We start from the raw sequence: 25,391 nt of genomic DNA on the forward strand, positions 1-25,391 counted from the left end.
GGAAGCACAGTAGCAGTGACAGCCGTTGTCAGGGATGGCAGTGGGGTGGAGAGAGGAGCCATGCGGGCCTGGGCGGTGGCCCTGGGGACCCTCCGTGTGTCCTGCTGTGTCTGTCATTGGGTTCCTCCCTAGGTGGTTGTCTGAACAATTCAGAGGTGGCTCTTGGAGTCTGCCGTAGTGTGAGGTCTTCAGGCGCCGGTTAAAAGCGATGGCTCTCGGGTCCACCTGCTGGACCCACAGCTGACTCTGCCCCCCACCAGCTGCAGGACTCTCGGTGCGGGAGGGGGAGGATGAGGGCGCCCACGGAATGGGGCTGAGGATCCAGGGAGGTAATAATGCACATTGACAGCCGGCACACACTGAGCGCTTTATAGATGTTCTTGCTTATTGTTCTGGTATCTGGGGCATTGCCTTCCATGTCATCATTTAGTTCTGTTCAGTTCTCTGGCGTTTTGTGGGCTGCTGCTGGGTGCTGCCACACCAGACCTCTTCTAGAACCCGTGAGCAGATGGCCTAGCGAAAGTGTCTGCGTGTGAGTAGGGTCCCTGCATGCTGGGTGCCTGGGGCGTGTGAAGGGATCCACGCAGAGCGACTGAGCACCTGCTGTATACCAGGCCTGGGGTGGGAGGCGAGCAGCATCTGGTCTCTGACCCACAGGCTTGTGGCTGAGATTTAAGGCTGCAGACCGAGAGCTGTGTGCTGTTTTGGCAGCACTGTGGGGTTTTTTTTTTTTTTTTTGGTTTTGGTTTTAAATTTAAAAAGTTTAATCACAGGGTCACATAGTTCAGTGTTGTTGTTGTTTTTTTTATAAATTTATTTATTTGTTTTTGGCTGCGTTGGGTCTTCATTGCTGCGCACAGGCTTTCTCTAGTTGCGGCGAGCGGGGGCTACTCTTCATTGCGGTTCATGGGCTTCTCACTGCGGTGGCTTCTCTTGTTGCAGAGCACGGGCTCTAGGAGCGTGGGCTTCAGTAGTTGTGGCACTCAGGCTCAGTAGTTGTGGCTCGCGAGCTTAGTTGTTCTGCGACATGTGGGATCTTCCTGGACTAGTGCTCGAACCCGTGTCCCCTGCATTGACAGGCAGATTCTTAACCACTGTGCCACCAGGGAAGTCCCAGTTCAGTGTTAAAAGGTACAGAAGTGTGTACACTGCAAACTCAGTCTCCCTCCCACCAGCTCCGTTTATCTACCCTGTGCCCCTCCCCAGGCAACCACTCATTGATTTCTTCAGTGTCGTTCTGGAGAAACTTTAACCATCTACCAAAAAAAGTACAAGTATTTTATATCTATCTATCTAGACAAACATGCATAGATGTTTCCCTTTTTTATTCAATTGTTAGTACACCTTACACACTACAACCTGTTTTTTTGACTTAACAATACACTCTGGGCTTGTTCCATATCAGGACATAAAAAGCTTCTTTATTCCTTTAAATTTTTTTTTTAAAGTGGCTTAATAGGATTCCATTGAATAGATGTACTTTAACCAGTTTACTACAGGTAAGGTTTAGGTTATTTCTAGTTTGCTGTTACTAGCAGTGTTATGGTGAATGGTCTTTATACCCATTTTGGAACATATGGAATATCTCGAAGGGGAATGGTTGGGTCAAAATGAATGTCCATTTGTAATTTTGATAGCTGTCGCCAGGTTGCCCTCCCTCAAGGTGACACTGATTTAGGCCCCTCCCAGCAGTGAAGGTGCCTGTTTGGCCATCCTGACCAAGCACAGGTGTTGTTAGGCTCTTTGATCTTCGTCATCGTGCTGAGTAAAAAAATTCTCTCTCAGTGTGGTTTTAGTTTTGCCTAGTACTTTAAAATTGAATCAGTTGCCAACATTTAAAAACTGAGTGTTTGCATCTCGGAATCTATGTTTTGTCTTTGTCTTGAAGAATTGGGTGGTCTGCTGTGCTGGGCTTATGTAGAATTGTATCCTGGTAGGAGCTGGGGGCAGCTGCTTCCTTCCCATGGGATCTGGTCTCCTCAGTGTGCCCCACCCCACTGGATCCTGTGTTTATTTTTGTTCATTTATTGTTTTCTGTTACTTGCTGGGCTTCTGTAGATTTGAGTTTGCCAGTCCTGGTCTAGAGAGAAACAGGTGAGTAAGTCTAAGGGAGAACAGAGCTGCTTCCTCTTCTTTTCGAGAATAACAGAGTTGGGTTTTGAAGGATAAGTAGAAGTTGGGTGATGGGCTTGCCTGAGCAAGTCTGGTGTGGATGAGTCTTGCACAGGGGTTGGGAGTTGGAGAAAAGTGAAACAGCCAGGGAAGAACTAAAAGTGCAGAGTTCTGGAGCTGCAATCGGTGGCTTGACTGTGAGGATCTGGGATGAAAAGGTAACAGGGGTGAATTTGAGTTCATAATTATTGAATCGTGGGGTTGGATGCAATGTGAAAGGTGTCATGTGCTCTGAGCAGAAAGAGACCAATAGGGGAAGACTTAAGGCACGAGAAGTAGGGAGAGGCGACAATTTCCATCATCTGTGACTGCCCCCTACCCCAGAGAACCAGAGTTAACAGTTTGTGTGTGTGTGTGTGTGTGTGTGTGTGTATTTGTTTCCTAGTACTTTTTCCCATGCATATATCAGCATATATTATTTTTATTAAAATACAGCACAATAAATTGCTTATCTTTTGCTTGTTTTTCTCCTTCCGCTTTATCACTTGGATCTTGTCCTGCCAGCGTGTGTGTCTCTACCTTATTTCCAGACTACAGTCCATTGTACAGGGGTCTTGCCGCAACGGACATTTGGTCATTTCCAGGGTTTTGCTCTCTCTCTGTATTGCTGCTGCCGGCCTCCTAGTGCATTTCCCGTTGGTCACCAGTACCAATATTTGTGTCCTTCTAGGTAGACTTGCTAGGTCAGAGGATCTGAGCTTTATGGTTGAAGAAGTTGCTGCATTGACTTGGCTTTTTTCATTGGTAAACAGTAGTCCCACCTTATCTGAGCTTTCGCTTTCTATGGTTTTCAGTTACCTGTAATGAACCCGAAAATATTAAATGGAAAATTCCAGAAATAAACAATTCATAATTTACATTGTCTGTTGTTCCGAGTAGCATGATGAAATCTTGTGTCTTCCTTAGTCCTGCCCTGGACATGAGTCATCATCCCTCTGTCCCGCGTATCCTGCCCGTGTCACTGAGATGGGTCTCCGTTATCAGAGCAACTGTCCCAGTATCACAGTGCTTGTGTTCAGACAACCTTTATTTTACTTAATAATAGCCCCGAATAGTGATGTTGGCAATTCGGACATGTCAAAGGGAAGCTGTGAAGTGCTTCCTTTAAGCGAAAAGGTGAAAGTTCTCGACTTAAAGGAAAGAAAAAAAACCGTATGCTGAGGTTGCTAAGATCCACGGTGAGAATGAATCTTCTATCAGTGAAATTATGAAGAGGGAAAAAGAAATTCGTGCTAGTTTTCGTGCACCTCAAACTGCAAAAATTATGGCCACAGTGTGTGATAAGTACTTTAGTTAAGATGAAAAGGGCATTAAATTTGTACAGTAAGGTATTTTGAGAGAGACCACGTTCACATAACTTTTATTACAGTATATTGTTATAATTGTTATGTTTTATTATTGGTTATTGTTGTTAATCTCTTACTGTGCCTAATTCATAAATGAAACTTTATCACAAGTATTTGTGTATAGGAAAAACACCGTACTGATGGAGTTTGGTACTATCCTCAGTTTCAGGCATCCACTGGGGGCGTCTTGGACCGTATCCCCTGTGGATAAGAGGGACAGCTATAGTCTTGTTTCTTCTCCAGACAGTAGCATTCCTGTGGCCAGAGATACTTCAGAGTTCAGTGAACTACTTCCTTCTTTGCGTTCTTTCAGATCCTAGGTTTTATATTCTCCCGGTTTAAAAAAAAAAAAAAAAAATCTAGCCACTTCCTTGTTTCTAGAACAAAGAGCAAAAGTTTCCCTTCATACCTTCCCTTCCATTTCTTCCAGTCTCCCCCAACCTGCCCCCCAGGCATCTGTGCTTAACAGTTTGGGTTACGTCCTTCTAGCTCTGCTGTCCAGTGTGGTAGCCACTAGCCACATGTGGCTGTTTTCATTCATTAAATGAATGAACTAAAATTTAAAATGTATGTTTCCAGCGCTCAACAGCCATGTGTGCCTAATGGCTGGTGTGTTTGATGGTGCAGCTAGAGACCATCTCCCTCTGCACAGAAATGTCGGGGACAGTCCCGCTCTAGAGCAGCATTCTCAGACTCGGGACGGTTGGCATTTGGGGCCAGATAATCCTCTGTGTGGGGCTGTCTTGTGCACTGAAGGACGTTTAGCAGCATCCTTGGCTTCTACCCACTAGACGCCAGCAGCCCTTCCCTTCCCTGGACCTGCAGTCATGACAGCCAAACATCTCTCTAGACGTTGCCAAGTGTCCCCAGGGGCAAATTCAACCCCTACCTCTGTTGAGAGCTACTGCTGCAGACTATTTTCTCTATATTGCTTTTTTTTTAAATTGGGGTATACTTGATGTACACTATGATATAACTTTCAGATGTACGACCTAGTGATTCACAACTTTTAAAGGTTGTACTCCATCTGTAGTTATTATATAATATTGGCTATATTCCCTGTGCTGTACAATAATATATCCTTGTAGCTTACTTATTTTATACATAGTGGTTGGCACCTCTTAATCCCCTTCCCCTGTCTCGCCCCTCCTCACTGGCACCCTCTAGTTTGTTCTCTGTATCTGTGAGTTCTCCGTGTTGCTTTTAATTTTCCTTTACATTCTTCCTGGATCTTCCCAGCGTCAACACTGAGACTCTAGCTTCCTGGACTCTGGCTTCAGGGAAGGTGGGTACGTCATGCAGGCAATTCAGCAAATATTTACTGAGTGCCTGCTGAGTGGCACCAGGGCAGAGATGATCATTTCTATGGACGCCAGCTCCTAGTTGCAGTGGTTACCTTTTCCAGAAACATTGTTCCCTTGGCGTGTCCCTCTCTAATATTTGCTTTTCCTTGCATTTGGCCAGATTGTGTGAAAACACTGCACATCTGGTTGGCAGGCTATTGGCTATCAAAACCTTTGTTTGTTTTAGAGTCAAATCGTAAGGGAGTCCATTTTGGTTTCCTTTTGTTTAAATTGTCTAAGCTGGAAGCAGTGTAGACTAAATTATTTCTAGCCTTACATCTTAACCTAGTTGATAGCTGTTGCTATTCAGGTGAGAAAATTTTCATGTTTTCTTTTTTTAATCTGGAAAAATAACTTAAGAGAAATAATATCTACTTATAATTGAATGCCTGTTATGTGCTAGGCATTGTCTTACACCCTTTATATATAAAATCCTTAGTCTTCGCAGTAATTCAGCAAGGCGGGTCTTATTGTCATTTTACAGATAGGGAAAGTGGGGATCACAGAAGATGAATTGTCCAAGGGCACACAGCTGGTGCGGAGCGGGGCTGGGATTTGCGCACAGGCCCATCTGGTTTAAAAGCTGGTGTTTATTCCTCTAGCCCACGTGGTCCTGCTGTTCTGAAACTGTGACTCTTGCTTGTTACTTCTTTTTCAGCCTCTACATTAATTTCTCGCACTCAGGGGTTCTATCTTGTAGCCCATCTCCCCAGCCTGTCTAGAATGTGGGATAGGAGTTAATTTGTCTGGGAAAGTGACAGACAGCTCAGTTTGGTGTTGAGAAGCAACAGCAGGGTGACAGCTGCCACCCCACAGCTCCAGGCAGCTCCCCCTCTTGGACCTCCGGGGTGCTGACGTCCACCCCTGGACAGATGGGGTCTGGCGGCAGCTGATAGAAGAAAAAAGAGTCGCGGGTATAAATCCAGATGTCAGGGGGGAGCCTGGCCGCCGTCTCCTCTGATTTAACTGACCTGGGGGCCGGGGGAGGACTTCGTCGCTTGTAAATTTGCCACCAAGCCCAAGGCTTCTACTGCAGGACAGTAGTTCCCCAAATAGCAGATGATGGCTCCAGGTGCCACGGTGATACTAAGTAATTCATGGACAGGAACTAAATCACATTGAGATGTACAACCAGACACTTCCTTTTTCAGTTTTCCTTCAATATTTTTAACTCTGTCAGAGCCCACTTTTGAATAGCAGAAGAAACTGGCAAGCAGGCAGCAGGCTGGGGGCTGGGAGCCACTGTATCCAGTGGGAATTTAGTAACATTGGCTAATCATCGTGTTGATTTTGATGTTTACCTTCTATTTATGGCAAGTGATACTGGTTTTCCATTTATGATAGCGGTTACCTTTTAAGTTACCTTTTAAGACACATTTACGTATTGATAAATAAAATCCAGGTCAGGAGTTCTCAACCAGGGCACAACTGGCATTTGAGGCTGCATCATTCTTTGTGGTGGGTGCTGTCCCAGGCTTTGTAGGATGTGTAGCAGAATCTTGGCCTCCTCTACCTACTAGATACCAGTAACTAACCCCCTTCTCCCTGTTGAGAATCGCTGATTTAAGGTATGCAAATTGAGGCAGACTTATGAAGTTAGAAAGTAGAGTTAGTTGGATATGGTAGAAATCCCGTGTGTGTGAAAATGGCTGAAGTTTGGGAAACTCTTTAGGCAAATTGCCTTCAGTTGTGGGGTCCACTTGCTGATGTTCCTGTGGCATTGAGGTTTGTTCAAGAGCGAGGAGGGAGGCGATGCCTTGAAAGCGCTGCTCTGAAGCAGCACCGCCTAGTAGAACCTCTGCCGTGCTGGAATGTTCTGCATCCGCACTGTCCAGTCCGTAGCCACTGACCACCTGTGGCCGCGGAGCACTCAGAATGTGGCTACTGAGAATGAGGAATTTAACTCTTTTATTTAAGTAACTTAAATGCAAAGCTACCATGTTGGACATCACAGCTCTAAAGAAATCAGTGTGCAGACGTCAGGATGATAGACTGCAGGCTTTAAAAGCTTAGAAGCGAAGACACACAAACAGGAATGCATCTTTAAGGGCGGTCCAGCCATGTGGCAGACAGGACTATCAGACAGGAGATTTGGGGCGGTGGTTAACTGCACCCACTTAACATTGGCTTTAGCAAAGTAAAATAAAACAAAAACCAATGTACTGGTGCCTAAGACTTGAGAAGCCCAGGGAACCTACAGACCTACACTCTCCCCCAAGGTGGGCAGGAGCCACCTGTGGTCTCTGCATCCTCCTTGTGACTCCATTTTCAGGCAGACTCTCCCTAAACAGGAGCAAGGTGGCTTCCTGAAACTCCAGGCTTGTTTTCTGCCACCTTAACAATCCCAGGGTGAAGAGCATGTCTTTTCTGGAATTTCTAGCAAAAATCCCAGCCAGGCCTCTCATTGGCCCTTTCTCTGAGCCCATCACCATGTCGAGGGCTCTGCTTGGCCAAGCCTGGGTCCTGGGCTTGTCATGACTGGAGCTGAGAGGTGGGGTTGGCCTCGGCTCAATCAGGTGGAAAGATGGAGGGAAATGGACTTATTAAATTATGATACAAGAGTAACTGTAGGCTGTAGAAGAAAACTGTATGGTAGCCTAGGCTAAGGGACTGAATCTGAGGTGGGACACACTGGGACGGGGGCCCCTCCCTAAGGCTGGGGTGCAGACCTGGTTGGAGACAGTGTAGTTTAGGCCACTGGATGGCAGGACCAGAGCTGGTCTGCAGGTGGGGCAAGCAAGAAAGCAATCGCAGGGGTACAGATGGGGTGGCAGGCACAGCTGGTGGTTGACACATTGGGTGTACAATGGGAGTGAGGGCACGGGAGCTCACAGTGTCCCTGGTGGGACACTGAGGGCCACAGTGACAGGAGGACTTTGGGAGACAAACCTGGGGGTGAGGGAATCAGGGCACTGGTGTGGAGGAGGCCTGGGGCATGGGATGTCCATATCGAGAGGGCCCTGGGAAGGTGACCCCTGGGCCACAGTGGGGCTTGAAAGCCTCGAGGGACAGCATGTGCTGGGCACGTGGCTGGCCAGAGCACCGTTCGATGGCCTCACTCAACGCACTGCTGACCTGCCCACTGTGCCACAGCCTGGAAACCACAGGTGAGCTTTTTCCTCCAGTGGTGTCCCTCCAGCGCCCTCTACTGAGAAGGCTTAGCATTTCACTGACTGTAAAGGAGAGGCAGAAAGGAGTCTGTCCACATCCCAGAGCGGGCATTGAAGGGTGACTGGGGAGCTGGGAGCCAACACATTGACATGAAGATTAATGAATGAGTGTGGGGGGCAGGGCAGCTGATGTGCACACAGAAGAGCTCCGGTTTGAGCAGCCTGAGAGCCCTCACTCTCTGTGGCCCCTGAGGATCTTTCCAATTTTATGTAATGAAGAGAGACTAGAAAAAAAAATAGGGCTGTGAAATAATTGTGCCGATGGGGCTGTTAATGGCTGTGCAGGGTACTCTCAGGCTCTTAGCTCAGGATCTGGATCGGACAGACCTGGCCTTAAAGTCTGCTTCCACCACTCGGTAGTAGATGGAGCTGATGTAGCAGTAGATCTTGAGCAGGTAACTGAGTCCTCTCTGGGCCTCAGTTTATCCATCATGAAAATGGGGATGATGCTAGTAAATACTATGTAGGATTGTTGTGAACATTAAGTGAAGTAAGACATTATTTTTTAAAGAGAATACACTTCTACATCCATAACATTTTGAGAATCTGTATCTTTCTCATCACCCCTCACTGCCACCACCCTAGTCTTTGCTTGCCTGGATGACGGCAACAGCTTTCTAAATGATCCTTCTGTTTCCAATTTTTTTTGGTTAATGTACAGCTTGATTAAGATATAGTTTACATACCCTGCAGTTCACCTCTTTAAAGTATATAATTCAGCAATTTTTAGTGTATTCATTGAGTTGTGCAGCCATCACCACAATGTTAGAACACTTCACCATCCCCCAAAGAAGCCTCACACCTGTTACCTGTTTCTCCTTTTGCCCACGGCAGTGTCTTCTCTGCTCAGAAGCCAGAAGGACCTTTAAACAAATGTAAATCGGGAGTTCCCTGGCCATCCAGTGGTTAGGACTCTGTGCTTCCACTGTAGGGGGCATGGGTTTGATCCCTGGTTGGGGAACTAAGATCCTGCAAACCGTGAGGCATGGCCAAAAAAAAAAAAAATTAGATCATGCTACCCTGTGCTTGTAACCCTTCAGTGATCCCCACTGTGGATGGAGTAAAATCCAGACTCCTTGCCCTGGTGACAAGGCCCTGTGTCGTCTGCCCCCTCCTTCTCCTCCGACGTCATCTTTTACCCTCTCCCCCGTGTTCGGTGCATTCCAGCCACACTAGTCTTCTTTCCCTGCAGATGTGTGTCAGACTGCTTCCTACCTCTGGATCTTTGCCCTTGCGGTTCTGATCTGCCTAGATGGCACTTCCTTGCCTGGTTGCGTGGATGTTTCTTCTTGTCACTCAGCTCGACTGTCACCCCAGCCTTCCTGACCACCCGGTCTCCCGGAGCCACACCCCTTCCCCACTCCTCTTATCCCATACCTTATTTTATTTTGGATAGCTGTCTACTGTGTCTCTTCCTCCCCATGGGAGGAGGACCTTGTCTATCTTGCTCACTGTTGAATGCCCTAGGTGAGGGCCTGCATCCTGTGAGTGCACAGGACATTCTAGGTGAATGAATGTGTGACAAAAAGGGAGCAATGATCACTTGTCTTATTATTGTTATTATTAGATACTCAGTAAATACTATTGACCTAAAAGTCATTGAAAGTGTGCAGCTTATATCCAGTGCAGGTAGAAAGTGAATAAACAAGGTGACAATCAAGGTGATTAAATGAGATGGGCTTGGGGCTAGTTACATTGGGCTCAGGTGACACAAAGTCCTTATTTTACCATGTGCCAAGTGCTTACCCTTTGTTGCAATGAGATTGTGAGGAAGTAGAAGGGAAGGATCCTGTTCCAAAGTTAGGTCCCCACAGGAACTGGAACCATAGTTGGACCAGATGAGCACTTAATAAATGCTTACTATTATGGACTTAGCTTAAAAAAAAAAAAGAAATGCACATTTAGTCCCATAGGTAATATACGTACAATGTGACGGAAGAATAAGTAGGAAAAGGCGCCCCCTACTCCCTCCTTCCCAAAGGAAGCTGGTGGTGTCAGCTGTCATGGAGGTTTTCTGCATTGGCAAGCGTAGCCTGCACGTTACTCTCTTGCTTTCATGCAAAGAATGGCATCCTGGACACACCTTTCAGCTCCTTTCTGATTTAGCGTATCTTGCAAATGGGGCTATTTAGCGCATACAGCTCTATCTCCTTCTTCAAAGACTGTTGAGCATTCCATTGTATGGCTGTTCCCTGCTTATTTGAGCAGCGCCCCTCTGATGACCGGTTAGGTACGGTTCGGTTCCAGTCTTTGCTACCACGCACGGGCCGCCCTGAATGACCCGCCCCCGCGCACGCGCGCCTGCAGGTTAAGTCACGGAGAGATCGACTTGGTAGCTTGCCGTGCGGAACCTTCTGCTAGGACAAAACAGGCAAAACTCATAAACAGCCTGACAGTATGTCATTCTCTTAAATCCATTCTTCAGCTTTCATTAGAAACGTTCAGCTCTGGGAGTCGTCATTACAGGATTATTCTAGGATGGGGAGAGACTGGCTGGTTCACGGAAAAGTCAGTGACCATGGGTAGCTATACTGCAGATTGAAGGGTGTGCTTCCGTCAAATGCATCCTCCCTCCCTCCCTCCCTCCCTCCTTCAGTGCTTTGCGTCCACGGATGGCCAGCTTGGGTGACGCACACCCAAGAGCAGGAATGGGGTTGGACACCTCAAGGTTTCTGTATGTGTCTCTCGCCAACACGAATGAGTTATTAGAAGTGAAACCCGTCCTCATGAGAGCTACCACCATCCTCCCCGCCCCGGCCCTAGCACTAGTTTACCGGAACCAGGATGCTATTTTTAAGAAAGAGCATCGTGTTTCATCATGGAAATTTTGAGCATCTGAGCAGGCAACTTGCAGGCTTGCTAATCTTTAGAGTCCCGATGCCCAGGGACTGTGTGTGCTCAGCTCTGCACCCCAGTACCTGGGCAGGGCCTGCCTGGCCCGCAGGAGGAGGGGGAGACGGTGGGTCCGCAGGTGACAAGTGATTATGTAAGTCATCATGGCCATGTCTGGATGGGTTGCCTTCAGCTGGCAGCATCTCAGGGGGCTGGTAGGGCTGGGGTTCCTTCCTCCCAGCCTGTGGGGGGGGGCGGGGAGGTGAACAGTTCAGCCTGGGGTCTTTCCATGCAAGGACTTAGGAATGCTCGTAATTCTCAGAATGCCTGTTTACAGCCTCTCCTGAAGGATGGGCTGCCTTTTTTTGGCATGAGTGTGTCTCAGAGCAGCTTAGTTTTGCCAGAGCCAGGCAGATGTCCCTGGCTTCACACAGGTGACCTGAGGGCGGGCGTGCCTGGTGAGCTGCCCTCTGGGGGCGGCCCTTGGAGTCACTTCGCCTGCAGCTGGCACGCTGGCCTGCCTCCAGGTTATGCGGGGCGCCGAGTCACCATCGTCTTCCTGGCGTGTTCCTCCAGCGTGTTGCTAAAAAGTAGAGCCGAGTGCGGAAGGAGGTTCTTTCCCTTCTCTTTCTGTATAGTAATCTTGGAGTGACCAGCACCCTTGATAGCATGTGGGGTGGGAAGACACTGGGTTTTAGAATAAGTCGGACCTGGTTCAAGGCCAGACTCAGCTGTTTCTCACATCTTGGCAAACTCGGGTGCTTTATTCAGCTGTCCTGAGCTTTCCTATCTCACCTGCAGAATGTCAAAGTGATAACAGTACTTGTTGCTCTGTATTTACTTTTTTAACTTAAATCTTATTTTAGAAACGAATCCTACTTTTTGAAATAATTTGGGCTTGGGGACAAAGCATCTTTGATTTGGACCACAGCTTCTTAGACGCCTCAGCTGTGTTTTCCCCTCTCATTGAAGGATGAAGCCCCAGATGGGGCTGCGGTTCTGACCCAGTGAAGATGCTTTAGAGAAAGACATTCTGGGCAGAGCGGATGGGTGTGGGCGTGGCCTTGACGGTGTGGGCGTGTCTTTCCCGCAGGTGCTGCGAGTGGCTGAGATGCTGTGGTGCAGGGGAGCCCAGGCCCCGCACGGTCTGGTTGGGGCACCCCGAGAAGAGGGACCAGAGATACCCTCGAAACGTCATCAACAATCAGAAGTACAACTTCTTCACCTTTTTGCCTGGGGTACGTACGGCCAGGGGCAACATTGTTTTCTTCTTCCTACACCAAATGTATGCAGTGGTACCAGTCATAGAAGACTGAGGTCCCTGTGGCAGATTTTGTGAACACCCCGTGTCTTTTCCATGTCACCTCAGCCACTGGCCATTCATCTTCCCTGGTCCTGAGCACCTGGAAGGGGGCTGCCTTCTGTCTGCAAGGCTGTGAGACTCCGTTTGATTGGTTAGAATAACTTCACATTTATTTGGTGTGTTGGGCCTGAGAGTGAAAAAGATATTTTGAGGACGTAGCTTTGTTACAAAAAAAAAAAAAAAAAAAAAATCAGGAGAGGACTTCCCTGGTGGCGCAGTGGTTAAGAATCTGCCTGCCAATGCAGGGGACACGGGTTTGATCCCTGGTCCAGGAAGATCCCACATGCCATGGAGCAACTAAGCCCGTGCGCCACAACTACTGAGCCTGCGCTCTAGAGCCCGCGAACCACAACCGCTGAGCCTGCGTGCCACAACTACTGAAGCCCACACGCCTAGAGCCCGTGCTCCACAACAAGAGAAGCCACCGCAATAAGAAGCCCGCACACCACAACGAAGAGTAGCCCCCGCTCGCCGCAGCTAGAGAAAGCCCGCACGCAGCAACGAAGACCCAACGCAGCCAAAAATAAATAAATAAATAAATTTATTTTAAAAAAAAATCAGTGCTTACATTCCCCCCCACCCCTCATTATCATGAAACACATATTTGGAACAGGAAAGTTGGGAGATAAAAGTGTAGAGAATTTTTTTTTAAAGGTAAATTTTACCACTGCCATCCAGAGAGAATTTGTATTAACATTTTTTTTTTTTTTTTTTTTTAAATAAATTTATTTATTTATTTTAGCTGTGTTGGGTCTTCATTTCTGTGTGAGGGCTTTCTCTAGTTGCGGCAAGCAGGGGTCACTCTTCATCACGGTGTGCGGGCCTCTCTTGTTGCGGAGCACAGGCTCCGGACGCACAGGCTCAGTAGTTGTGGCTCACGGGCCCAGTTGCTCCCCGGCATGTGGGATCTTCCCAGACCAGGGCTCGAACCCGTGTCCCCTGCATTGGCAGGCAGATTCTCAACCACTGCGCCACCAGGGAAGCCCTGTATTAACATGTTTGCTAATGTTTTGTGTAGTATTTTACTCTGCAGTCATCCCTTTTGTTCGTTAACTAACACAAATCCACGGACAAGTACTCTGAAAACCTTCCCCCTAAAACACCCTTAAGTTAAACATCTATTTTTATCTACTGTGGCCTCCAAAATACACTGACTGACTTCAGAAGCAGCAGCAGCAATCAGTTCCAAAGCTGGAAGAAAAAAAAAATCACTGTTTGATTTATTGAGGGAGAACATGGAAATGCAAATAACTTACACTGTAGCTTAAGGTCAACCGGAATGTTTTTTTAAGGGTGATTTTGAGTTCATTTATTGATGCCTGGCTTACCCCCCTCCCCCAGCCCCCTAAAGCTCAGTATCTTTTTTAAAAAATTAATTAATTAATTTTTGGCTGCGTTGGGTCTTCGTTGCTGCGCGCAGGCTTTCTCTAGATGTGGCGAGTAGGGGCTGCTCTTCGTTGTGGTGCGTGGGCTTCTCATTGCGGTGGCTTCTCTCTTAGCGGAGCATGGGCTCTAGGTGCGTGGGCTTCAGTCGTTGTGGTACGTGGGCTCAGTAGTTGTGGCACACGGGCTTAGTTGCTCCGAGGCATGTGGGATCTTCCCGGACCAGGGATCGACCCCATGTCTGCTGCACTGGTAGGTGGATTCTTAACCACTGCGCCACCAGGGAAGTCACAAGCTCAGTATCTTAAGTCAAGTGAAAGTTTATTTCTCGTTCATGGAAATTCTGAGGCAGATCAGGCCGTTCTCCTCCATCTCACAGCTACACCATCTGGAATACGTGGGCACCCACGTCTCCATGGCAGGGCAAGAGCGAGGGGCCGGACAGTGCTCCGAAGGGACACGTCATTTCTGTTCGTTGCCCAATGGCCAAAATGAGTCGGGGGATCAGTGTCACTTCGAGGGCATGTGGGGGCAGTTGAAACTCTGCCAGAACCCTCCTGCCACATGGGATGAAATTCTGCTATAGTTATTGTATGGCGCTGAGATCATACCATGGAGATATCCATTTATCTCACTCGTTTGATTCAGTCTTACAGCATAAGCATTTCCCACTAAAACCTCTTCAACAACATTTTGAGTGGCCTTTCCTGTACTTACAAAATAGTTTAAGAAGGGACTTCCCTGGTGGTCCACTGGTTAAAGCGTTGCACTTCCACTGCAGGAGGCGTGGGTTCGATCCCTGGTCGGGGAGCTGAGATCCCACGTGCTGCTCCGCGTGGCCAAAAAATAGGAAAAAAAAAGTTTCCGACTTTCCTGGAGGCGCAGTGGTTAAGAATCCATCTGCCGATGAAGGGGACACGGGTTCGATCTCTGGTCCAGGAATATCCCACATGCCGCGGAGCAACTAAGCCCATGTGCCACAACTACTGAGCCTGTGCTCTAGAGCCCGTGCTCCGCAACAAGAGAACCGACCGCAATGAGAAACCCGTGCACCGCAACTAGAGAAAGCCCGTGCACAGACCCAACACAGCCATAAATTTAAAAAAAAAAAAAGTTTAAGAAATAAAATCTCACAACTATAGCCGAAGCCTCCAGAATACCCTCCCTGCCTGGAGGTCCCCACTGTCTTGAATCTGGTGTTTATAATTGCCACGTGTATCATTTGCTTCTTTACTTTGACAAATTATGTTTTCGTCACCCAGGTGTATTTTCCTATACAACATGTAGAGGTGTGTAAACCGTATGTGCAGGTACCATGTGAGTTGTGTTCTTCTCGGGGAGTGTTTTGAAATGTCACCCATCCCCCTCTAAGCCCGCCCAGCTGCATCAGACCAGCCTCAAGTGTCTTCTTTCTCCTCTCTCTCCATTCCAGGTGCTGTTTAACCAGTTCAAATACTTCTTCAACCTCTACTTCCTACTTCTCGCCTGCTCCCAGTTCGTCCCCGAAATGCGATTGGGAGCACTGTACACCTACTGGGTTCCCCTGGTGAGTCAGTCGGGTCGCCCGTTCAGTAACATCAGAGGTTGGGCAGCAGAGGTTCTTTGTCCTCCAAGCACCTGGAATGGGACTCGGCCTTTCAAGGGAGAGGACACCCTCAGGCCAACACGCGGGGAACCCCTGAGGTTTTCATGGTGGAGCCCCGTTTCTCCCACGGCCAGGATCAACCGTAGTGATGCCTGGGCTACTCATTCCTTCTGTCCGTCAGCTGTTCAGTCTTTCCTTGTTTCAGCAAATATTTTTTGCATGCTTATCATGAATCACTCGGTTCTAGGCTCTGGCACACAGCGGTCATGAGAAAGACAGAGCCTCCGACTCTGTGCATTGTGCTCTTTGAATTGTTTTCTGTTTATTATGTAGACTACTTCAGCGTGCAGGGTTGACAGAGTAACAGATTCTGTGCTTTGGTGTGTATGGAGGGTGACAGACCCGACGCCCCTCCATCCTTCTTGTGCCGTCTTTTCTTTCTTCCTGCCTTTCTGGAAATGGTTATTGAGCACCTGCTGTGTGCCAGGCACGGTGCTGGGCACTGGGGATGCAGCAGTGACTGAAACGTAGGAAAATTCCTGCCCTCGCGGAGTTGACTTTCAGTGGGGACAGATGATAAACAGTTGAGCGTAATTGTTTCAAGTTGTGAAACTGCTGTGAAGGTAGTAGAAGGTCATAGGGCAAATGGGGCATCCCAGGCACAGTTAGTATTTGTTGAGTGGATGAAGGTGGGAGATGTGGAGGGGCAGTCTTAGCCAGGGTGGCCGGGAAAGGCCTCTTGAGGAGGTGATGGGAAGAAAAGCAGGAGGGTGGGAGGATCCCGGGTTCAGGGAACAGCAGTGCAAAGGCCCTGTGTTCAGCACATGCTTAGAGTATTTGAAGGACAGAAAGAAGCCCAGCGCGTCTGGGGCACAGAGAGGGTGAAACTGGCATTTCTTTTCCTCCAGAGACATTATGAAATATAATTATTTTTCGTTACGCAGGGCTCGGAAGGAACACTCGGATTCTCTGTTCACAAATCTTGTTAAATTTTTCACTGGGAGAAGATTGTTAAAGTAGAAAAGATGTTTCCTCCTTAAGGAAACAAAAACACACATTCTTTTGGACGGTAAGGATTTGGTGCACAGGCGCTTAGGGAGCAGAGTGAGTGGGCGCCACGGGCCCCGGGAGCGGGGTCCACACGCCATCAGCGCTGCGTTAATCAGACAGGTCGTGTCAGCAGTTCCAGCCCTGGGAAGAGGAGGGGGGCTTATTTCTTCCACACAAGCGGTGGAGGTGCTTTTGGGATGCGGGAATCGTTCTTTTCTGCTCTGAGTCATTTGTGGGTGAGGTAGGATGTTGGGATAACAGACATTGCTGTCTGCGTCAGGGTGTGTGCTTTTACACAGTGAGTGTCGCTAACTCAGAGGCCAGGCTGATAGAAGCGGGGGGCTCGTGTCCCATCTCAAAGCAGAAGATGCTGCTTTGTTCCATCAGCTGCAAACATGGACCCAGAGTTGCCAGGCCCAAGAGGTAGAAACTTCAGAGTTTTACCGGAAATACCCTAATTTTATTTAGTTTTTTTTAGTTCCACAGCAGTTTGCTACGTACCTATATAAAGTCAAACTGTAAGTCAGTTATTTAAGAAAGGTTAAATGTGTAATGTGTATAAAATATCATCTATCACCCTGCCTTTTACTGATTACGTTTTTAAAGTATAGTTATTTGAAAGGTAATACAGTCACATGATTCAGGAAACGTGTAAAAAGGTACTTCATGAAAAGTCTCCCTTTTATCCAGTTCCACCCCCAGAACACTGTCATTCATTTCTTTTTCCTTCTTCCAAAGTTTACAAACAATGAATAAACTTTTTCTGGACTGGCTTCTGCCATTTACCATAATTTTTAAAAATTGAAGTATAATTGACATACAACATTAAATTTAAAAATCTTGTCTTTTCCCTGCTCCCCAACGCTTTTTTTTTTTTTAATTTATTTTATTTTATTTTATTTATTTTATTTTTGGCTGTGTTGGGTCCTCATTTCTGTGCGAGGGCTTTCTCTAGTTGCGGCGAGTGGGGGCCACTCTTCGTCGCGGTGCGCTGGCCTCTCACTATCGCGGCCTCTCTTGTTGCGGAGCACAGGCTCCAGACGCGCAGGCTCAGTAGTTGTGGCTCACGGGCCTAGTTGCTCCGCGGCATGTGGGATCTTCCCAGACCGGGGCTCGAACCCGTGTCCCCTGCATTGGCAGGCGGATTCTCAACCACTGCGCCACCAGGGAAACCCCCAACGCTCCTTTTTAGAAAAATGGTAACAAGATATACACAGTGCTGAATCATTTTTTTCTAATTTCCAGCATCTCTTTCCCTTGATTTTCAAACATTGCTAACTCATTTACAAAATGTTAAAGCATTGTGTGGAGTGGGCACACCCCTTCTCTTGGTGGTCTGTCTGCAGGCTGCCGGTTTGCAGTCTCTGCTCTGCTTGAGGCTGTAGGGGGTTCCTTGGTACCTCATATTGGTGCCTTCTGGGCTCAGGAACCCTCGACTGGGAGTGTGGGATGACCAGATCCCACCTCTCAAATCTTGTCTGTTGGGTTCTCCCCAAACCCCAGATCTTGCTGCTTTACTGCCTGCAAAACGGCCTCTGTTCATTTTTCTTTTCCTTTATCAACTACGAAGGGACTCTACAAAGGGACTCATTCTTTTTTAAAAAAAAATATTTATTTATTTGGCTGCGTCGGGTCTTAGTTGCAGTATGCGGGGTCTTCATTGCGGCATGCGGGCTTCTCTAGTTGCGGCGCGTGGGCTTCCCTCTAGTTGCGGCGCAGGCTGCAGAGTGCACGGGCTCAGTAGTTGCAGCACGAGGGCTTAGCTGCCCCGCGGCATGTGGGATCTTAGTTCCCCAACCAGGGGACGAATCCATGTCCCCTGCATTGGAAGGCGGATTCTTAACCACTGGACCACCAGGGAAGTCCCCCGGGACTCATTATTTTTGGAGAAAAATTTGAAGGAGAAGCAGCACAGCAAACATCCCTACCTGTGCGGCCACCTCCTGAGATGCCCCATCTATGTTTGTGGTCTGTTTCCTTTCAGTCTCTTCTTACACGTGCCTGTTTTACATACACTCTATCTTACATTATAGTAAAGTATGTATTATGTAAATGCAATTGGATCCCAAGGTGTTCGAGAAGGCAGCTGTGTGTCCCCGCCTCTCCCTGTCTTTACCATCTCAAGCATGATATCTGGTCTGTGCTCCCTCCCCTCGAGGTATTCATCTGCCCAGCCTGTCATATAAGCCCATCGTCCAAACGATTTTTGGGGTGCAGACCTACTAGCATCCCTACAACCTTGTTCACGTTGGCATTGGCATGTGTGTTGGGGAGGGAACTTTGGCCATCTTTGGCATAAGTTTTTCATTCTGTTAACCAAGAGTCATGTGTATGACTCAGAGAAGATGGAATTATGCAGGAGAAATAGTGGGGTTGGAAACGAGATCAGCTCTATCGAATTCTTCCACAGTGGTTATTGGAGATTCCCATGGACTGCAGGCAAATCAGACTGGTAGAGAAAAAAGATTCTTCACTCGATAAACAAGAACATGGGGCAAAGGAGAATAAGGAGCTTGCTTGAGATCATGCTAGGATGTGGAGAGGATGTGAAGCCCCACAGAGACGGGCACTCATTTTCTTTTCCTAAGGACTGGGCTTTGGAATGTCAGAAAAGGCTTTGGGATGTGTGTGGGGTGTGTGTACGAGGATATTCTTTGCAGCATGCTGTATGTTACTCAGACACTGGAAGCAAACAAATGTCCATCGGTGGTTACCTGAACGCTGGTCCAGCAAAACTATGGAATGCTGCCCCGGAGTCAGGAATGATGAAGTCACTCCAGTGATGTTGACACGACACGATGTGACTCATGTTTTTCTTTGCATGAAAAAAGTAAGTTGCAGGATAACATGGACAGCATACTCCCATTTTTATGACCCTCTCCCCCACAAGAAGTGTTTTTGCACACTTGTGCATGTAAATACATGGAGGTCTGGAAGGTTCTTCACCGAAGCTAGTGTTTATCTTTGGAGCTGGAGGTTGCCTTTTATTCTTTTAAGTGTTTTTTATCTTTATGTGCCGAGACCTCTGTCTTAAGTCACCTCAGTGTGCCTCTATGGAAGTTGGAAAGGTATAGGAAACTACATAGATCAAACGTGCATTCAGGGTGTTTGAAACCATTCAGAATAGAGTTGCTCCCTCCACAGGGGGAGGCCACATTGGTTCTTGGGGCTGGTGACCGAGGATCAAAGTGTTGAACGCAACTTGATGGTAGGCACTCTACCCTTTTCTGTTCCTAGTATGTATTCTGTACATTGGCACCGGTGATGCTGACTCCAGGGTCTCAGGAAATGCAATGGGGTGAACCGTGGGGGCCGGGCTGACCTGGAGGGCTGCCGCCCTTCTAGAAGAGGGCCCGACCCCAGTCCTAGCCCAGTTTCCTCTCTGAAATGACGCTCGGAATTTCCAGGAGAAGCCAGAAGGCCTGACTTCCAATGTAAGCAGCTGAATCACCTGGTTTCCCTGGGACTCTGGCTGTAGAGAGCAGACAAGTGGGTTACCAGCAGCCTCTGGCAGTCCTGAGGTTATTTATTTAGTTAGTTAGTTGTGCTGGGTCTTAGTTGTGGCAGGCAGGCTCCTTAGTTGCAGCTTGCCGGCCTCTAAGTTGCAGCACATGGGATCCTTAGTTGTGGCATGCGAACTCCTAGTGTGGCACGCGTGTGGGATCTAGTTCCCTGACCAGGGATTGAACCTGGGCCCCCTGCATTGGGAGCACGGAGTCTTAACCACTGCGCCACCAGGGAAGTCCCAGTCCTGAGGTTTCTCACTAGCTTGTGACCCCTTTTATAGCCGAAGTTTCCTGTGATGGTTCAGAGACAGGAGGAGATGCTTGTCTTGTACAAGTTCTTCCTCTCTTTCCAGGGGCTGCCGAGAAGGGAGTTTGGGGTCAGACAAATTAGGTAGCATCTGTTTCTAGGAGACTGTAGCTGATTTCCCCTAAATCCCCTAGATTTTTATGTAGAGAATCAATTTCCCGTTCTTGGCTAAAGTACATTTTGAAATGTCTCCAACCACCCTGAGAGTCCTCTCATTTCAAACCCAGCCGTGAGCTCAGTGGTTCAAAATGGGGGCGGTGTGGCCAGATGGTTGAGCTCTTGCTGCAACTTCTCTGAGAAGCTGTGTAATTGGCACAAGCTTTTCTGAGCCTCAGTTTCCTCACCTATAAAATAGGGGCGATCATGTCTACTCTCTTGGCTTGTTGGGAGGTTCAGTGAAGTACAGCAAGTAAAATGCTTCAAATAGCTCCTGACACATAGAACATTCTCGGGAAATGTTCTCATTTTAATTTAAAAATTCTGGTACTAGTGCCATCGTTCATTGTGCGGATTACGTTTTAGCTTTTGGTAACTTTTTTCTTGATAGTAATATGTTAGAGGGAGAAATTCCTCAGGAGACAGCCGAAATAATCCATAAAATTGTATGAAGACCAAATAATCTAGATTTTTTTTTTTGTCATTAAGATGGGATCTACATGCCATAAAATGCACAGATACTAAGTTTTCAGTTCACTGTGTGTTGACATTTGTCAGTACCCATGTCAACACCACCTCGGTCAAGACCATTCCATCACCCCGGAAAGTTCCCTCTTGCCCCTCTCCAGTCAGCCCCCTCCCCAACCAGAGGGAACGGCTTTTCTGATTTCTCTCATAATTTTGCTTTAGTAAATCCATTTTTGACATACAACCTTATAGAAGAGTCTTGGCACCTTCAGAATTTCGTGTCTGTTCACCGTCACCACCTCTGATTTCCTTACAAGCTCAGAAAACCCCCCACTCCCATTCAAGCCTCTTTCTCGGTATGTGTGGCTCTTAAGGACCTCCGAAGTTGGACGGGTAGAATTTATTTCTGGACTACATTTGCAGCTCTTTGTAAAGCAGTTTCTAGTTTAAGACGTGGCACGTCCCCTGGGATTGATGAGGACCGTGTGTGTGTGTGTGTGTGTGTGTGTGTGTGTGTGTGTGTGTGTGTCCCCGGAGAGTCATAGATACGGTGACTTAGGAGGCAGTATTTATTTGTAGCAGGGAGGTTAGTGCCTCCTGTCTTTGTAATGAGCACACACTTCCCATTAACATCAATGGGATTTAGCCAGGCCCACGCAGAGAGAAATAGAAACTGGAACATTTGAAAAAACAAACAATAAAAACGTGGGTTCTGGCCCAGAACAAAACAGCAGCCTGGGGGAGGGGGTGGGGATTCTGCAAACCGGGCCCTGCTTTTCCAGAACGGGTTTTCTCTCACCTCTGTATGTGGTCTGGTTATGCATTTTTTTCTGAAATGTACCAGTTTTGCTTTGGCTTCAGTGTGTACTTTACATCTGAGTGGAAACAGGAGTAATCCTTTGATTGTAAAGATGTGTGGGCCTTTGGAGGAGTTTCACAAAGCAGCCCATCTCTGGCTAAATTTACATAAGAGATTTGAAGTCCTTTGAATCGAACTTAATATATCGCATGGGCTAAACAGTATGAAAATGAAAGCCTCAAAGAATTCACTACTGCTAACCTTGGGGCGATTGTGCTCTCTGCATTTAAAAAAAAAAAAAAGACTTTAAAAGGAGGGGTGACAAGTGTATTTTGTAAGAAAAAATGAATGACGGTTCTTGCCTTTATTGATACAAGAGGAAGAATCTAGATGAAAATAGATTCTAGATATGGGTGACTCACATAGCTGTGAGTATAACCTCTGTACCAGGTTTTATGAGTTGGGGTATCTGACTTGGGAAGGTAGGGCAGTTTAAAATTTTCTTTTTATGAGTGTGTACTTAGGCAATTAATACTTTAGTATGTTTTCTTTATAGAAGTTTAAAACATTACAGGAAAGACTGAAGTCCCCATCCCATCTTAGCCCCCTACCTTGCAGAGGAATCTAACAGTAATTGAGGAAAGTGGAAAATCTTTAGCAGTATAGGAGAATCTTTGTTGGTGTTTATTTGAACAGTGTTACATTGTTATGTTCCGGAAAGTTGATTTCCCTACTGACTGGTCAATACAAACAGGGATGCATTTCACTTTGGGTCCTGGTGGCCCATCTTACTGGTTCCACCTACCCAAGTTTCTCCAGAGGGAGAACATTGTGGCAGTTAAGACTCTGGAACTAGATTCCCTGCATTATCACTTAGGGGCAAGATTATTCAGCCTCTGTGTGTCTCAGTTTCTTCATGGGTAGTGAGTGTGGTGATCTCAGCCACGATCGGCACTAAGGGCTGGAAAGCACTTCGAATGGCACCTGGCACGTGGCGAGTGAGATGCAGACGTCAGAGGTCACCATCACTCAGCCCTCACCTGTGGACGGACGGTTCTGGGGTTTCTGTGTTTTTCACTCTTAGGAACCCTGTGGCGGTGGTGACTGGGGACGTCCCTGTACACGTGTGTGTCAGTGAGAGTTTTTCCGGTGCATGAGATTCAGAGAAGTGGGCTTGCTGGGGCTTCTGCACTTGGAATAATTAGCAGGTCCTGCCCTGCTGCCCTCAAGTGGCCTCTGGCCTTTTCTGTCCCCGGCCCCAGGAGAGGAAGGTGACTTCCACCAGGGCTCACCCTCTCTCTGTCTCGGTGCAGGGCTTCGTGCTGGCCGTCACCATCATCCGAGAGGCGGTGGAGGAGATCCGATGCTACATACGAGACAAGGAAGTCAACTCGCAGGTCTACAGCCGGCTCACAGCGAGAGGTCAGCCTCCTGGCCCCAGTGGGGCCACTTCCTGCAGCAGGGCCCCCGGTGCAGGGGTGGGTGTGTGGCCCACAGGGTTGCAACTCAATCATGGGCCGCTGACAGTCAGGGAGCAGAGTTCAAGGCCCCGGGGCCGGCGGGTGTGCAGGTGCCCCGTGGCAGGACAGTCACTCGTTGCCGGCACCAGGGAGGCCAGCGTCTGCCCCAGGGCCTGGGGTTACTCCGGCCGCATCCCTGGGCTGCCACTGCCCTCGTAGAGCCAGTCCTGTCATCTGACTTGTGCCTCATCAAACTGGAATTTAATTCTGTGCACTTGGCATCCTCCCACACGAGGTTCCAAGGCAGTGCAGCTTTAAAAGATACTCTTTCAACATTACAAAACTAATGTTACAACTTTGCAATGTGAGTTTTTAAGAAGGCACCAGACTTAACATAATAAAAGCTGCATCTGTGAAGGTTTCTTTGAAGGCATCTTATAAATCCTCAAAACGGAAGAGTGAAGAGTGACTAAATCTGACCCAAAGAGAAATTACTAGGTAACCTTTAATTTGAATTTTTGAAATGGTGGAATTTTAAAAACCTGCTCAAACACACCGTTGAGAACCCACAAAACAACCCAGCCAATGTCGACTTATGTTTCCACCAACAGATTCTACCTAGATTTCCTGTAAGGTTGTATTCAGACTTGAGAGAATGTTACCTAAAATTCCCGAAGATTACTGATCCCATTCAGGGATTAATAATGTTTTAGGAGCGGCTGAGGGGAATAAAAGCTGTGGTTTGCCTTCAGGAAATTGAGAATTCTGAAAGAGATAAGATAGATGCCCAAGGGAGCTTGCAGCCAGCCAGGTTGTGAACTGCTTTATGTTAAGTGCGTTAGTCTTCGGAGGAAGCAGTCCGTCCGTGGTTTCAGGGGTTTGAGTAGAATTTTCCTTCCCGGAAAAATGTTGGAGAAATTTATTTAAGGCTCCAAAATTTTTTTTAAAAGTATAATCCTGTGAGGGCATGAAAGTATCTTGTTTTAATGCATTGAAATAGATTTTCATAGTTGGTGGTCTTAAAAAGTTGCAAGTCTCTGGGAGAAGGGGGGATTTAGAGTTGGTATAGAAATGCTTTATTATTGCTAAACTACTGTATTTAGGACGTTTTGCTACCTAAAGAAAGAAAACCCAGCGTAATCTTTGCAAAGGCAGGTGGCTTGGGCTTTCCATGTGGGTAATCAGAAGACCCCTCTGGAGTACGTTTTTTTGTGGTTTGTGTATATTAAATCCTCCCTTAATAACATATTCTGACTATAACATTTAAAATGCTTGGCAACCGACAAAAGCCCCATCGGAGAGGGTGCGGTGGGTCTATTTAGAGCTCAGGAGGAGGGGCCCTGGGATCCCATTCATTCAGCCATCCAGGCTCCAGACCTTCTTTGGTTCTTTTCATATTGCAATTGCTTTTCCTGTGAGTGATTTTTCTGCCCTCCCCTGCAGACCCGACCCCCTTCTCAGCCCCTGCTTTAGCTTCCCTCCGTTCTTGAAAAGATCCTGAGGAGAACTGGCAGATGGCTGTAGCATTAAACACTTGTCTTCCTTTGTGGGTCTCCTTTTGTGGCCCGTGGTTTCCATTGTCATGCCAATCCAACAGTAGGGGAAGACCTAGCAGAGTTCTGAATATTAACCCAGACCCTGGCTCTGCAATTTGTTTTGAAAGCCCCAAAATGGCACTGAAGAAAACTGTCAGCTTAGAAAGTGACGGAGGGGAGGTTAGTTATTTGATACACTTTGGCGGGAAGGGCCAAAGTAAGAAGCCCAAACTGGAGGATTTCAGAGAGAGGAAGAGAAAGAAGCCTTTTTTTTACCTTACTGTTCAATTATTTAATAATATTTTCTTGAGTGAGGCTTTTCACCAAGATCTTCATTTAGTAAGTTCAAAAGCAAAGGGAAACAGATAGGTATATGTATGTCCACGCAGGACTGTTTTCTCTTTTTATCACATGGCATCTTAAAATGTACTTTTCAACACTATTTTTGGAGTTCAAAAAAGTTTGGAAACCAGAATATCAAGTCCTTGATCATGAGATTATAAGCCATTATATTTATCTGCATTCTGCATCATTTCCTGTTTAATAGTAACAGTACTTGTACTAATACAGTTAAATAATTGGGGGGGGGGTGGGTGATAACTTCTAACTAGCAAAATAGTTGCAGAAATCATGTGGAAAACTCCTATTTGCCTTCACCCAGATTCATCAGTTGTTAAGCTTTTGCTCTTTCATCTTTCCCCTCACACCCTAAGCCCTTCGAGAATTAAGTTGCATACACTATTCCCTTTTAACCTGTAAATACATCAGCATCAGCGTTTAATTCCTAGTAGGATGTTCTCCTTACATAACACAGTATAATTACAAAATCAGGAAATTTATCATTACATTACTATTAATCTCATCTATACTTCTTACTCAAAATTCACCATTTGTTCCTAAAATTTTTTTTATAGCT

General features: G+C 47.1%; 1 protein-coding gene across 2 annotated transcripts in view; it reads left to right on the forward strand.

The window, feature by feature from the left end:
• The window catches only part of ATP9A (ATPase phospholipid transporting 9A (putative)), a 133,255-nt gene that overhangs the window by 14,657 nt on the left and 93,207 nt on the right, over positions 1-25,391 (forward strand). The window contains exons 1-4 of one of the 2 annotated variants that reach the window (XM_059898515.1): positions 10,946-11,017; positions 11,957-12,101; positions 15,042-15,155; positions 22,794-22,902. In XM_059898515.1, coding sequence (XP_059754498.1) covers positions 11,016-11,017; positions 11,957-12,101; positions 15,042-15,155; positions 22,794-22,902 — 370 coding nt within the window. In that variant the 5' untranslated portion in view covers positions 10,946-11,015. Of the gene's footprint in view, positions 1-10,945; positions 11,018-11,956; positions 12,102-15,041; positions 15,156-22,793; positions 22,903-25,391 lie in introns of those variants that run through there. The other variant, XM_059898514.1, reaches the window with a different exon arrangement.

This window comes from Balaenoptera ricei, chromosome 15 (assembly GCF_028023285.1).
Source record: "Balaenoptera ricei isolate mBalRic1 chromosome 15, mBalRic1.hap2, whole genome shotgun sequence".
Classification (NCBI taxonomy): Eukaryota; Metazoa; Chordata; class Mammalia; order Artiodactyla; family Balaenopteridae; genus Balaenoptera; species Balaenoptera ricei.